Source organism: Carcharodon carcharias, chromosome 26 (genome assembly GCF_017639515.1).
Source record: "Carcharodon carcharias isolate sCarCar2 chromosome 26, sCarCar2.pri, whole genome shotgun sequence".
In the NCBI taxonomy this organism is placed as follows: domain Eukaryota; kingdom Metazoa; phylum Chordata; class Chondrichthyes; order Lamniformes; family Lamnidae; genus Carcharodon; species Carcharodon carcharias.
Window position 1 is genome coordinate 43,747,902 of NC_054492.1, and position 15,280 is coordinate 43,763,181.

General features: G+C 42.0%; 1 protein-coding gene across 13 annotated transcripts in view; it reads left to right on the forward strand.

Annotated features, from left to right (window-relative positions):
* The window catches only part of myo5aa (myosin VAa), a 203,624-nt gene that overhangs the window by 135,343 nt on the left and 53,001 nt on the right, over positions 1–15,280 (forward strand). For all 13 annotated transcript variants that reach the window (XM_041174847.1, XM_041174850.1, XM_041174851.1 and 10 more), the window contains 3 exons: positions 6,797–7,008; positions 8,499–8,655; positions 11,978–12,217. In XM_041174847.1, coding sequence (XP_041030781.1) covers positions 6,797–7,008; positions 8,499–8,655; positions 11,978–12,217 — 609 coding nt within the window. The remainder of the gene's footprint in view (positions 1–6,796; positions 7,009–8,498; positions 8,656–11,977; positions 12,218–15,280) is intronic.

Genomic DNA, 15,280 nt, shown 5'->3' on the forward strand with positions numbered 1-15,280 from the left:
AAGATGTCACATTTCACTGTTGGCAATCTCCACCTATCACTGGCCCTCTATCCAGCTCTACCTGTCCCACACCCCCTTAAACCAGCTTATATTTCATCTCTCTTCTATTTTTCCTTAGTTCTGATGAAGAGTCATACAGACTCGAAACGTTAACTGTGTTCCTCTCCGCAGATGCTGTCAGACCTGCTGAGTTTTTCCAGGTACTTTTTGTTTTGAATTTCCAGCATCCGCAGTTTTTTGCTTTTATCTTTGGGCAGAAGATCATTGGTCTTCCCCTTTAAATGTCCTATTTGCTTCCTCCCTGCTCCTGGTTTTCAGTTTCCACAGGGAAACCAACTACTCAATTTTTCCCAAATGTGCTGACTCATGGTGAGGCTGGTAGCCCTCTGGGATCTCATCCAAGTGCTGTTCTCCTTGTGTGACCATAGACGTGCACCTGCATTTAAATTGTGTTTTTTAAAACATAGAAAAGCATCTGAAAGTATTTCCCAGAGACCTAATAAGAAATATCAGGCAAAGGAGGAGATATTACAAAGGGTGGACAAAAGTTCCTAGCTTTCCTTAAAGAATCTGAAGGTGGCTGAGGGAGGGTATTACATGCATGGGGACCCAGGTAGCTGAGGACATGGTCACTACTGGTGGCAGATGCGCAACAGATTGGAATCCAAATAACGGAAGTTTTTTTTTGCCATGTAAGCTGGACGAGGTTATAGAGGCTGGGAGGGGACAAGTCATGGGGAGATATAAACACGAGTATGAGAATTTAAATTTGAGGTATTGGGAACCAATGTCAGGTTGGTGAGGATAGGGGTGATGGGGGAAGCTGGTCTAGGATGCAGAGTTTTGGATGTGGTGCAGGATGGAAGGCTGGAAGAATATTGGAGCAGTCAAGTCTGGCGGTGAAAAGCTCGTACATGATGGCTTCTGCAGCAGAGTTAATGTTTCAGGTTTGATAACCTTTCATCAGAATTGATTCTTTGTTCACAGATGCAGCCGGACCTGCTGAATAGCTCCAGCGGTTTTATCTCGAGCAGTAAATTGCCTTCCCCTCTCTGCACCATTACCACTGGAGTCTCTGAAGGAATTATCCTTGGCTCCCTTCTCCTCCTCCTCTGTGTACTGCCCCTTGACAAATTCAAGCTGCAATCATAGGATCAGGTTCTACAAATGTGTCAATGACTCTTGGCTTTTGGTCGTTGTGAGCTGTACCAGACTGTTAGCAATCTCCGCATCCTATTTGATCCTGAGCTAAGTTGTGGATTTTCTCAAGCACCAATAAAACCTCATTCCACTTCCATAACATCACCTGCTTCTGCCACTAAATCAGTCCAGTGGTTGCTGAATCTCTAATTCGTAGCCTGTCACATCCAAACCCAACCATTAGAATGCTGTCCTAAACCATCTATAATCTGTAAACATCACCTTATCCAACACACTGCAGCCTATATTGTATCCCACTCTACTTCCTGTTTGCCCATCATCTCTGTCCTTACTGACCTCTGAGGCCTCTCTGTCCTCCACTGGTTCCAAGTTCCACCATGCTCTTGCCTCTTGCTTTCTTTGTAACCACCTACTACCTTAGCTGCCCAAACATGGTATCCCCCTGACCTGCTTTGCACGTCTTCCCCCCACCCCTCCATGGTGGTCCACAATTGTCAGTGTGTTCTCAACTGTTTCAGCCTCATGCTCTGTGATTTCCTGTCTAAACTCTTCCCCCTCCCTCCCTTTTTCTTTTAATATTCCATATAATATTCACTACTTTGATAGGCTTCTTGGTATCATTTATTTGGATCAGAGCTCATTTTTGTCTAATTATGCCTCTCTGAAGTGCTATGGGATGTTTTGCTATATAAAAGGCACCATATCAATGCAAGTTATTGTTGATGGCATGGGGTTGGAAACTCAACTGGTTAAATAGGTTGCTTTGATTGCAGGCAGTCTGTTCAATCGGGGATAGGGATTAAGGAAGGGGGAAGGAACCAGTGACAAATAATATGGACTTTGTGGTGGGAACCCAGGACAATGACTTTGGTCATTCCAACATTTAACTGAAGGAACTTGCAGCTCATTCAAGATTGCATGTTGTACAAGCAATCGGACAACCCGGCTGCAGTGGAAAGGGTGGTGAGCTGTCTGCTGACAGTGTTAGTGCTAATATTCATTGTACGAAAGAGAGAGAGGAGTGAGGTGACTCATTCGGCTGATCAGTCTGTGTGAAGACTAATTATACTAAAATGCCACAGTGATAATCAAAGAGAACGCTATTAGAATTTCTTTGATATTAAATAAACATCTAGTATAGCCTGAGATTCCATTACATACACTTGGTGAGACTCAGTACATGTCCTTGCTAATGTCCTTGCTCCACTGTGAACACTTTGTTCCTTCAATATAACATGAAAAGTTATTCTCCACTGTGAGATTTTTATTGATGATTGTGAAACAAAGGCTGGATTTTCGCATTGTCTGGACTTTAAAAATAGAGGGCGAGACCTGGATGCAAAGTCCTTCCCCTGCTTCTGACAGAATGAATTTTTGCTGGCCGGGGACAGGAGGCAGAACATGCTTCACGCAGGAGGGAAACCTGGACTCAGCAGGGCCATTTGAACTCAGTGCTAAGTCCAAACAGGCCCCATTTTGGCTGTCGCAGGACCTTAACCTGCAATGTGGGACTCACTAATTGATGGAGTAGATGTAAACGCTCTTGAATGGGCAGATAAGGTCTGCTCAACTGTCATGATCTGAAGTTTTTAAATTCTCCCACTCTTTAAACTATGTATTAAAAAAATTGGTAGGTGTCATTGATTTAAAAAAAAACTTCTGCTGGACTGCTTTGATTGAAAGACCAGCTGGTGTAGCATCTATCTGAGCAGTTTCAGTAGAGTTCTTTGTTGATGTTCAGAAGTTTATCTTTTTTTCATCTTCACATGGCTTCTGAAGCTTACCCATAGTGAAAACTGGATAAGTTGCATTGAGTTGGTATGGGGCTATGAGGGGCCATTGGTGTGTGTGAGGGGTGAGGACTGGTGGGCCTAAAATCTTTTAAAACAACTGGGACCAAGTACCAGAGAACTGAGGCGGGCCTTCTAACTAGCCAGTTTCAACATCTGGCTATCCTCCTAAGCATCTGTTTTCCGGGGTCAGTGGGCCAGACATCATTCTGCACCTGACTCCCTGGAGCAATCTCATGATTCAGGGCAATTTTACTTAGGCGAGTCTGGTAATCGAACCATCTGCCTTGCTGGCCAAAATCTGGCCCACAGTCTTGCCAAAATTATAGTGGTCACTGTTTCACCCATGAGTTCCAGTTCAGTCTTAAAACACTGAAAAGTGTTGTGAAAGGTCAGAATAAAGGAATCTTGGAATGTTAAAAGAAGTAAAAGACGAAATACATCAAAAAGCAGAAGTGAGGTGATGGCAAGGTTGGGTTTCTGAAAAGAAAGGGCCAAGATTTTAAGTCGATCAAAATCTGTTCACTTAGACATAGTTAAATTTGGGTCCAAAGTTTGCATTTGCTCTGCCAATCAGTGAGTGATACTAATAGCCTGTGAGGAAGTTTATAAATATAACTCACTGAACACCTTTAGTGGTTTGGAATAATCAGTGGATAATTTTAGTTGAAGTGAATTGATAGTCAGGCACCAGTATCTACATCTGTACCTGTAAACTGTCTTCAGTCTTAAAGCTGATTAAATTCGTTTGAGAAAGATTCATAACCACAGATAAATGACTGAAAGCTGAAATGTTCATGAGTTAATGAATGAAAAACATTAGCTATCATTACAATGATTGTCCTTTATTGCTTGGTTCGGCTATCAGTGTGACAACCTATTTATGCGAAAAAGTCAGTTTAAAGATCTAAGCTAAAGAGCAGGTTGAATAATTCTTTTATTGAGATGGTTTGATTGTCAATGATTTATCGTTTCTACTCTTCAAGACCAGTGTTTATCCACGCAATTTCCTGTGGTTCTGGAATACAACTTGTACCAAACCAATGATTCAAATTTCTTTTCATGCCAAACATTTCGCTGAGTATCTTCGAACCATGAGCACTGACAGTTACTAAAATTAAAAGGCAAAATTTGACTATTTACAAATTAAATTAACATATGAAAACATTGGACAACATTCAGTATAATTAGAAAAAGCATACAGGACACTTAGAGGAAATGCACGCTATTATATATAAACAAATGTTTAATAGCTTAAAGAGAGAACTTGCACATATTAACTATAGTGCATTGCAACATGTGCTTCTGAGATTATTACAGGAATTGGATCTAATTAGTATGTCTGAGGGCAGGCAAGAGATGGAAAGGTTTTTTTTAAATGGTTTAAGTGGATCTACTGCAATAAATTGGTGGCTGTTTCAGAAGAGCAGAAGCATTTTACCATGTAATGTACGTTATGTTTGCTAAGGGGTAGCTATATGTAACCCATACTGTACTTAAATTTTAAAAAATTCAACCAGGGGATTTGAGCATTGCTGGCAATGCTAGCATTTGTTGCCCATACCTATTTGCCCTTGAACCGCTGTGGTCCATAGGGTGTACGTACACCTACAGTGCTGTTAGGAAGGAAGTTCCAGGGTTTTGCCCCAGTGACAGCAAAGGAAGGACAATTATTGTTCCAAGTCAGGATGATGTATGGTTTGGAGGGGAAGCTGGAGGTGGTGGTGCCCCCCATGCATCTGCTGCCTTTGTTCTTCTAGCTGATAGAGTTTACTGGTTTGGAAGGATCTTTAAGATCCCTTTAAGATAATTAGATCCAATTGCTGTAACAATCTCAGAAGCACATGTTGCAATGCACTATAGTTAATATGTGCAGGTTCTCTCTTTAAGCTATTAAGAATTTTTTAAATATATAATAGCATGCATTTCCTCTAAGTGTCCTGTATGCTTTTTCTAATTATACTGAATGTTGTCCAATGTTTTCATATGTTAATTTAATTTGTAAATAGCCAAATTTTGCCTTTTAATTTTAGTAAATGTCAGTGCTCATGGTTCGAAGATACTCAGTGAAATGTTTGGCATGAAAAGAAATTTGAATCATTGGTTTGGTACAAGTTGTATTCCAGAACCACAGGAAATTGCGTGGATAAACACTGGCATTGAAGAGTAAAAATGATAAATCATTGACAATCAAACCATCTCAATAAAATAAATACTCAACCTGCTCTTTAGCTTAGATCTTTAAACTGACTTTTTTGCATAAATAGATTGTCACACTGATAGCCGAACTAGGCAATAAAGGACAATCATTGTAATGATAGCTAACATGTTTCATTCATTAACTCATGAACATTTCAGCTTTCAGTCATTTACCTGTGGTTATGAATCCTTCTCAAATGAATATTTAGTTGAGAACAATGTTTGGTACATAGTTTATGAATTTAAAATACAGATATCACACTACTGTTAGTAACCTTAGCATTTTGGCTGGAGTTAGAGTTAGCACTTAATTTGGTCAGGAACTGACTTGGATCTGGAATTAAAGTGTCTATCCCCAAAAACAGAAAAATGACGGGATTAGTCAGCTTAAACTCTGCTGGTTGGAGTGATACCTAGCACAAAGGAAGATAGTTGTGGTTGTTGGTGGTCAATCATATTTCCAGGACATCACTGCAGGAGTTCCTCAAGGTAATGCCCATCTTCATCAATGACCTTCCTTCCAGTATGAGGTCAGAAGTGGGGATGTTCTCTGATTGTACAATGTTCAGCACCATTCGTGATTCCTCAGAAACTGAAGCAGCCCATGTCCAAAAGCTGCAAGACCTGGACAATATCCAGGCTTGGGCTGACAAGTGGCAAGTAACATTCATGCTGCACAAGTGCCAGGCAATGACCATCTCCACCTAGAGAGAATCTAACCAATCACCCCTTGACGTTCAATGGCATTACCATTGCTGAATGCCCCACTATCAACATACTGGGGGTTACCATTTTTCAGAAGCTGAACTGGACTAGCTATATAAATACTGCGGCTACAAGTGCAGGTCAGAGGCTAGGAATCCTGTGGTGCATGACTCACCACCTGACTCCCTAAAGCATGTTCACCATCTACAAGGCACAAGCCAGGAGTTTGATACTCCCCACTTGCCTGGATGAGTGCATTTCCAACAACACTCAAGAAGCTTGACACCATCCAGGACAAAGCAGCCGGCTTGATTGGCATCCCTTCCACAAACATTCACTGCCTCCACCACTGACACACAGTAGCAGCAGTGTGTACTAATTACAAGATGCACTGCAGGAACTCACCAAGCCTCCCTAGACAGCACCTTCCAAACCCACGACCACTACCATCCAGAAGGACAAAAGCAGCAGACAAATGGGAACACCAAGTTCACTTGCTATCCTGATTTGGAAATACATCGCCATTCCTTCCCTGTGGCTGGGCCAAAATCCTGGAACTCCCTCCCTGACAGCACTGTGTGGGTGTACCTACACCACATGGACTGCAGTGATTCAAGAAGGCAGCTCACCACCATCTTCTCAACTAGGGCAACTAGAAATGTGCAATAAATGCTGGCCCAGCCAGTGACGCCCACATCCCGTGAAAAGAAAAATTTCAAGCAGTCTGGATACCCTGCAGGAATTCAATGCTGTGAACTCCCCACCCACACAGACTGTTGGAATGTCGATGCTGACTAAGCTTTATCATTTTAGATCTGACTTCCCAGTTCGTTAAATAGGAGATCGTCATGCCCGGTGCGAGATTAGGATAAGTAACTTTTTTAAATACGTAGACTCTCTTATCCCTGTTGCGCTGTTATGATTTTGTGCTTGTTTTATAGGATCAGGACAAGTATCAGTTTGGTAAAACCAAGATTTTCTTCCGTGCCGGGCAAGTGGCCTACCTGGAGAAGCTGCGAGCGGACAAGCTGCGAGCTGCCTGCATCAGAATCCAGAAAACCATCCGAAGCTGGTTACAGCGGAAGAAGTACCTGCGCATGCGGAAAGCTGCCATCACTATTCAGCGATATGTGCGGGGCTACCAAGCCAAATGGTAATGCCGCTTTTCAAATCAATCGATCGTCTCTTAGCGTGAACCTGCGCTGACGCGCCAGGTACCTTACACTGCAGCTTGGAGAGGGGTGATGGGTGATTGTGAGCCCTCCCCTCACACGTGGGAGCTCAGTTTTCACCCGCGCTCCCATTGAGGAACAGGCCGAAGTTGGAGAGCAAGTCAATCCACGTTGCCTTTCTACAACCTGGTAGAACCTAGGAACAGGGGCACTTATAAATCTAAAATCAAAATACTGCAGGTGCTGGAATCTGAAATAAAAACAAAAAAATGCTGGAAAAATCTCAGCCGTCTGGCAGCATCTGTGGAGAGAGAAATAGCTTTGAGTTCAATATGACTCTTCTTCAGAACTTAGCACTTGTGAATCTCCTTATTTGGAGAAGGGGCCGAAAAGAATAAAGTATGATTTCAGTCTGAAATGTTTATTGATCAGATATGAATCATATTGTATAATTTATTCATTTCTGCAGTCTCAGTATTTTTATTCATTGATCCATTCAGCAATTTTGTAGCATTTTACTCACTGGGTGTGTAGAATAAGCCTGTTCTTAACCAGTGTTAATGATCTGGTGCTCTACTTAACTCTTGTACATTTACTGGGCACTTTACAACATTGGTGGTTCTCAACATGTGAACATGACGGTTTGAATGTCTGAGACATGGACCATTATCCTCAATAATATTTCAAATTGACACACTTGAGTGTGGGAGGAAATTCAAGAAATTCATGACTAATTCACTCCTCAGTTAAATAATAGTTCAAATGTTCACAGGAACATTGAATGCTCCATATCTGTAATATTGTGTTATTAAGAATTGATGTCAGCCTGAGTCAGAATATTATTTTTTCATTATTCATTCATGGGACGAGAGCATCGCTGGCTAGGCCAGCATTTATTGCCCATCACTAATTGCCCTTGTTCAGAGGGCATTTGAGAGTCAACCACATTGCTGTGGGTCTGGAGTCACATGTAGGCCAGACCAGGTAAGGATGGCATTAGTGAACCAGATGGGTTCTTCGGACGATCATTTCATGGTTATCATTAGACTTTTAATTCCAGAATAGATTTTTAATTCCATCTGCCATGGTGGGTTTCGAGCCTGGGTCCACAGAGCATTACATTGGGTTTCTGGATGACCAGTCCAGTGACAATACCACTATGTCACCCCCGCCTTCTCCTTTTGGGTTCAAGCATACAGAAGGGAAGTATTGTGGGAGTGCTGCGCTCAGAGATGCCATCTTTCAATTTAGACATGAAACCATCTGCCTCTTGGCTGGATGTCAAGTGACCTCTCACCACTTCGAAGAAGAGCGGCGACATGGATAATTTAAGAGCTGGCCGTGCTTTATCCCCTCTCCACCACCAAAAGCATTCAACACAGATCTGTTTTGTCAGGGTGATGCCCCAGGGTATGGTTGGCTCCTCAAAGGCTTTGAATATTAAGTGGTCTTTTTTTTTATTGCATTCCAGCTATGCTCAATTCCTCCGTAGGACCAGAGCAGCAATCCTCATCCAAAAATTCCAGCGTATGTACTCTGCTTGGCAAAAGTTCCTGCGTATCCGCTCAGCAACCATTGTTATCCAGTCTTTTGTCCGAGGCTTTCGGGGAAGACGACAATTCAAGGCCGTAAGTAGTTGCTTTAATAGCTCACTTCATTGTCTTCTATCCAAATGTTTTAATGGTTCAGAGGAATATCCACAGAGAAATACCAAGCAACAAAGAGTGGGTGTATGTTGCTTCTCTCATTATGGAACATTATCATTACTCTGTCACAGTATAATAATGTGCATTTCTTTCATATGGGAATTTCGGTATTTTTGCATTCATTGTTATAAATGCAAGCACCGTATCAAAATAACGGCTGTTACTGCTAGTGAATGAAACTTGTTTTCCAGAAATCCCAGTGTAACATGGTTAGGTGCAGAGTAAATCTCCTTTCACACTGCCCCAGCAATATACCTCAACCGGAACCTCCATAACAGCTCCCATTGTACACAGTGTTCTAGTTTCTCATTTCTCACACCAGCCCTCCTGATGTCCATTGTGTGCAGTGTATGAGCAAGCTTGCCAGTCCACACCAAGTGCCCAAACTAGTGCCGCAGATTATCTTTACTGAAGAGACTGCTAACCCAGTCATCTGAGCACGGATGCTAATGGTCACTATCTAAACCCAGTTTCCCTCCAATTCTCTCACTGATCTTGTTGATTGCTTTGTATGTTGGATGGCTCATTGGCAGAATGGAGCAAGAAGCAACCATGATGAAGGCAGATATCTTAAAAAAAAAGAAATGAACCCTTGTGAATACTCAGGGTGGAATACACTGTAGAATTTGTGGTGGGTGACAGCAGGTAAATTAGACCATTCCCATAGTCGGTGCTTTGCCAACAATGAGTTCAATAAGACTCCAACAAAATTGGTTTGGATTCTGCCACATACACGCAGCTTTGATGGAATAATCCTAAATGAATATAATAAATTGAATATGCATTCCAGTTTAAAGTAGGATCCAATTATGCCTCCAATCACTTACACTTGTAATGTGACATGCAGCGTTAAAGTTGTTGTAAATTCTGTAATTGTGAATTCCTTCTAAGATTGTGCATTAATCCATTGAATTAATAAGACAATTGTGTTCTCAGATTGGCTCAATTGCTGGTATGCTCACTTCTTGAGTTAGAGGTTGTGGGTTTGATCTGCAATTGGGCACCTGAGCAGTAGCCCTAATGCCTCAATGCGGTGCCAAGGATGAGCTGCGCCATCTTCGAGAAGCCATCTTTTTACTGAAACAAACCAAATAATTTTCACAATATCCCAGCCAGTATCCCTCTTCAAACCAACATGACCAACAAGGGGTGAACAGGGGGGAACAGTGATCTAGTTTGTTGTTTTTGGGATCCCCCTCTGCACAAATTAGCTGCATTTGCCGACATGACTGCTGCATCTGAAAACTAATTTGGTGGATTTAAAGGATCTGTGGAGGTGCTCAGAATGTATTTATTCCTTCAAGGACCAGGTCTATTGTCAACACAATTTCTTATATTATGACAGCGCCGATGGTAAATGCTGAGCTGTTCAAACCCCAGAGGGAAACTTGAAACAACTGTCACAGCCATCTCGGTTTTTTTTGCAATTTGTATGTTTTTGAGATGCAGGCTTTGAATTTAGTAGTAATAAGACCACCGAGTCTCAAGAGCTTTTTATAAAACTAAATTAAACATTTATTAATGCAAGAAACATTGTAAGCACATACATATGTCCACAAAGTTACTACTATAATAAGTACAAAAATTCCCTAATTAATCTGACCCCTAGTTACACCTCCATTAAGGCAATAGTAAAACATACAGATTTAAACAGACCCCCAGCAAAGCACACCCTGGAAAGTCACATTCAAAATGAGTTTCTTTCAGCTCTGGGTCCTTGCAGACAGCACCTTGAGGCTTACAGGCTGGAAACTTTAGAAATTAGAATCCCTCTCCCTTTTACCAGCAGCTTTCTCTTCCTTTTATACATATTTTCTTCTTTGAATGCAAATATTCATTGCATCACTATATCTTTTGAACTTTACCTCTTCTATTAATAAGACCCTTTCGTAGTACCCACATTATTAGTAATCCTTGGGAAAAATAAACTGTCATGAAGAGATATTGGTGTCTATAATGTTATTGGAAATTATTTTTAAATTGGAATTGTAATAGGGTCTGTGTCTGTGTGTGTCTGTATGTGGCTTAATTGGATTAAAGCCAGCTGGTCTGGGTGCTTTGATGTATAGTAGTTTTGAGATGTTAATTAGATAAATTTAAGGAAGTTAAAAGGTAAAGTATAAATTTGCATTTGTTGAATAAAGCATTCAAGAGTGGGAGTAAAATCTTGCACCTAGCTGGGAGAAGCCAAGCAATGTATTGAAATTACTAATAAAATTGGTGGAATGAAAGGATAGTATTATTAGGAGTGGTAAAATTAAAAAAACACAGTAATACAATGGAAAATTTACAGAAAGGAGTTTGTGTGTTTAAGTCAGAGGCATTTAAGATCTGACCAGCCTGTAAGCCTCCAACTATGTCTGCAAAGGAACCAAATTGCAAGAGCCTCATTTGACCTTACAAATTCAAAATGTGCTTTGCCCGGTGTCTGTTTAAAGTCTATGGGTTACTGTTGCCTTGGTGAAGATTTACCTGGGAGTGATTAATTTGGAGATTTGTTTAAAAGTTATTATGGTAGTAGTTTGTAGACATGTGTGTCGTGTTTCATTTGTTGTTAAATTAATAAATGTTTAATTTAATTTTATATTTAAAAAAAAAACCTTTTGAGGCTCAGTGGTCTAATTCCTGAAGTCAGAGCTGCTTCACAAACATACCAATTGAAAAAATCAAAATACTGCAGATGCTGGAAATCGGAAACAAAAACAAAAATACCTGGAAACACTCAACAGGTCTGACAGCATCTGCAGGGAGGTTTCTCTCCACAGATGCTGTCGGGCCTGCTGAGTTTTTCCAGGTATTTTTATTTTTGATTCCAATTGAAAATATAGGTTATGACAGTTGTTCAATTCCTCTGGGATTTAAACAACTCAGCTTTTACCAACAGCTGTGTCATAATATAACAAACACAACATTTCTGAGCTTCACCTGGTTAGGTGTAATATTGCACTCCTCTCTGAATCTAATCTACACTAGTTTGCTTAAAGAAAAAATGCAAATTGCCCTCATGTTTACCTAATTAACATTTCAAACCTACTTCTTTTCTATACATCAAAGCCTCCAGACCAGCTGACTTTAATCCAATTACACACACACACACACACGCACACACCTAGAACTCTATATTTTAAAATAATTTCCAATAACATTATAGATATTCTTACACCTTCTTGACACTTCTATTCAGACATGATGAGACTTCTGCCAAAACCGTGTATGTCTTTAAAACCTTTTCTTTTGCAAACAGATCCTCCGGGAACAAAAAGCTATCATTCTTCAGAAGCACGTGCGCAGCTGGATGGCGAGGAGCAAGTACAAGAGGACCCACCACGCCATCATCTACTTGCAGTGTTGCTACCGCCGCATGATGGCAAAGCGCGAGCTTAAGAAATTGAAGATTGAAGCGAGATCTGTCGAGCACTACAAAACCCTCAACATTGGCATGGAGAACAAGATTATGCAGCTGCAGTGCAAAGTCAATGACCAGGTAACGCCAGTATTAACCAATATCTTGGAGCTTTCCTCTATCACAAACAAAATCAGTTTCATCAGCTCTACGGTGGCATTTCTTTCTTCAAAAGTCAAATCCACAGTGAATCAGCAATTGTGCTACAGTGCCAGTCTGTATCTGTAGATTATATGGTGCTGTGGACAAAATTCATTTTATATCCTCTCCCCAATCTGCACGTGTACTTACACATGTCTCCATCTCAGCTCATCTGCGGCTGAAACCATCGTCTGTGCCTTTGTTACCTCCAGACTTGATTATTCCAATACACTCCTGGCTGGCCTCCCTCTATAAAATTGAGGTCATCCAAAACTCTGCTCCTTGCATTCTTACTCACACCAAGTGCCCTTCACCCATCACCACTGTGTTCGCTGACCTGCATTGGCTCCCGAGCAAGCAAAATCTCGATTTTTATGATTCTCATCTTTGCTTTCAAATCCCTGCATGGTCTCGCAGCCCCCTCCCCTCCGACCCCCCACTTCTAATTTCCTCCAGCCCTACAACCCTCCAAAATATCTGCGCTGCTCTAATTCTGGCCTCTTGATTTTAATCACTCTACTATTAGTGCCCGTGCCTTCAGTTGCTTAGGCCCTAAGCTCTGGAATTCCCTCCCTAGCCCTCTCTGCCTCTCTACCTATTTTTTCTCTTTTAAGACACTTGTTAAAACCTCCCTCTTTGACCAAGCTTTTGGTCATCTGCTCTAATATCTCCTGATGTGAGTCTGCATCAAGCTTTGTTTTATAGCGCACTTGTGAAGTGCCCTGGGACATTTGACTACGTTAAGGGTAGCACTAAGTAAACACATGTAGTAGTAGTGTTAGCTGATCTCATCAACTGGGATAACAAAATTGGCTGCTAGAGGCTTACTGCCACCATGTCCCCTCCACCCAAACCCACTGCTAACGTGGATCCTTGCTGGGAATGTACTGGTCGGATTCTGAGTGAAAGTGGGATCAGTCATCAGTGTGAAGTGCTTTCAGCGTCAGTGGACTCTCTGTGTCGAGACTCATTAGTGAATAATGGTCACTAGAACAAAGAGGAGAATTTTCTCCCCATCGGGAGGGGTTGTGCGGGGGGCGGGCAAGGACCCGATCGGCGCCCCCAATCGGATGCGCGCCGCCATTTTATGTGGGCGGGCCAATTAAGACCCGCCCAGCGTGACGCGCACCCAGAAGCGCTGAGCACTCCCTGGGCGGGGTGGGGGTGTTCCCTGAGTTGGGACTGCGCACGAAAGAGCACAGAAATCTCCGAGGCACAGAGGTGCCTCAGGGAGATAAGCTTAAAGTGTAAAAAGCTTAATAAAGTAGCGGAAAATTTTTTATGACATGTCCCCTCTTGTGAAACTGTCACATGAGCTGGGACATGTGCATTAATTTTATTGAAATTTTTTGTGAAAATTTTAAAATCATTCATGAAACCTCATCCCGCCCATGGATGAGGTTCCATGAAAAGTGTGAAGGCCGCCTGGGCTCTTAGCCTCCCCCCCCCCCCCCAACCAACGCCAACCTCAAGGTTGGACGGGCAGCTCCATTAATTATTTGAATTGAAAGTTAAATGGCCTTAATAGGCTTTTGACTGTTCGGCAAGTCCCACCCTCGCTCGCCGAATCAACAATTCTCCCCCAAGTTACTGGACAGTGATTGCAGCTGGTGGGGACATACTTTTTTTTACACTTAGTCGTTCATGGGATGTGGGCATCACTGGCCAGGCCAGCATTTATTGCCCATCCCTAATTGTCCTTGTTCAGAGGGCATTTAAAGAGTCAACCACATTGCTGTGGGCATGGAGTCACATGTAGGTCAGACCAGGTGAGGAAGGCAGATTTCCTTCCCTAAGGGACATTAGTGACCCAGATGGGTTCTTCTGATAATCGGCAATGGTTTCATGGTCATCATCAGAACTTTAATTCCAGGTTTTTTTGGATTCAAGTTTCACCATCTGCCATGATGAGCATTACCCTGGGTCTCTGTCCAGTGGCAATACCATTACCCTGGGTCTCTGTCCAGTGACAATACCGTCACCCTGGGTCTCTGTCCAGTGACAATACCGTCACCCTGGGTCTCTGTCCAGTGACAATACCGTCACCCTGGGTCTCTGTCCAGTGACAATACCATTACCCTGGGTCTCTGTCCAGTGACAATACCATTATCCTGGGTCTCTGTCCAGTGACAATACCATTATGCCACCACCTCCCCTCTAGTTATGGAGTCAATACTTTCAGAAGAGGAGGGAAGAAAATTGGAGAATTGGGGATGTGTGGGGAGGTGGATAAAGTACAATGAGTATTTTAGCAGGGATGCTATTGCCAGCTCTTTTTTAGTCACATTTGATTGTTAATGCGTGCTTGGGAAATAAATAGAGGAGTATACTCTTATTTATTCTTGGGATGAGAGTGCTGCTGGCAAGGCCAGCATTTATTGCTTATCCCTAATTGCCCTCGACTGAATGACTTGCCAGGCCATTTCGTAGGGAAATAAGAGTTAGTCACATTGCCATGGGTCTGAAATCACAAGTAGGCCAGACTGGGTAAGGACAGCAGATTTCCTCTCTGAAGGATAATAGTGAGGCAGATGAGTTTTTACAGAAATCTGGTTGTTTAATCATTATTAATAATGAGATGAACATTTCATTCCTCATGTAATAATTATATTTAAAATCCCCCAGCTGCCGTGGTGGGATTTGAACTATCATAAGGGCATTACTTTGGGCCTCTGATTACCAGTCCAGCAACATTACCATATGATACCGCCCCTCCTGTCTCCATATGTTAGTGTATAGACAGCCATGGTAAATTATCTGTGTAATATGCATGCATGTATAATGTATATTCTATATCTGTTTATATGTTCACCCATCCCTTCCCTGACAGAGATACATATAGTGCTTTTGTTTAAAGCCTTTGCCACATTTCCATGTGTTCTCCTTAAATGAGTCCATTCCCTTGACGTTAGCTCCATTCAGGACTACATTTTCACTCTCCTAATTGAATGGTGACCCTTTAATTTACGTTGCTGCTGACTCCAACCCTTCTTTCTTTCAACG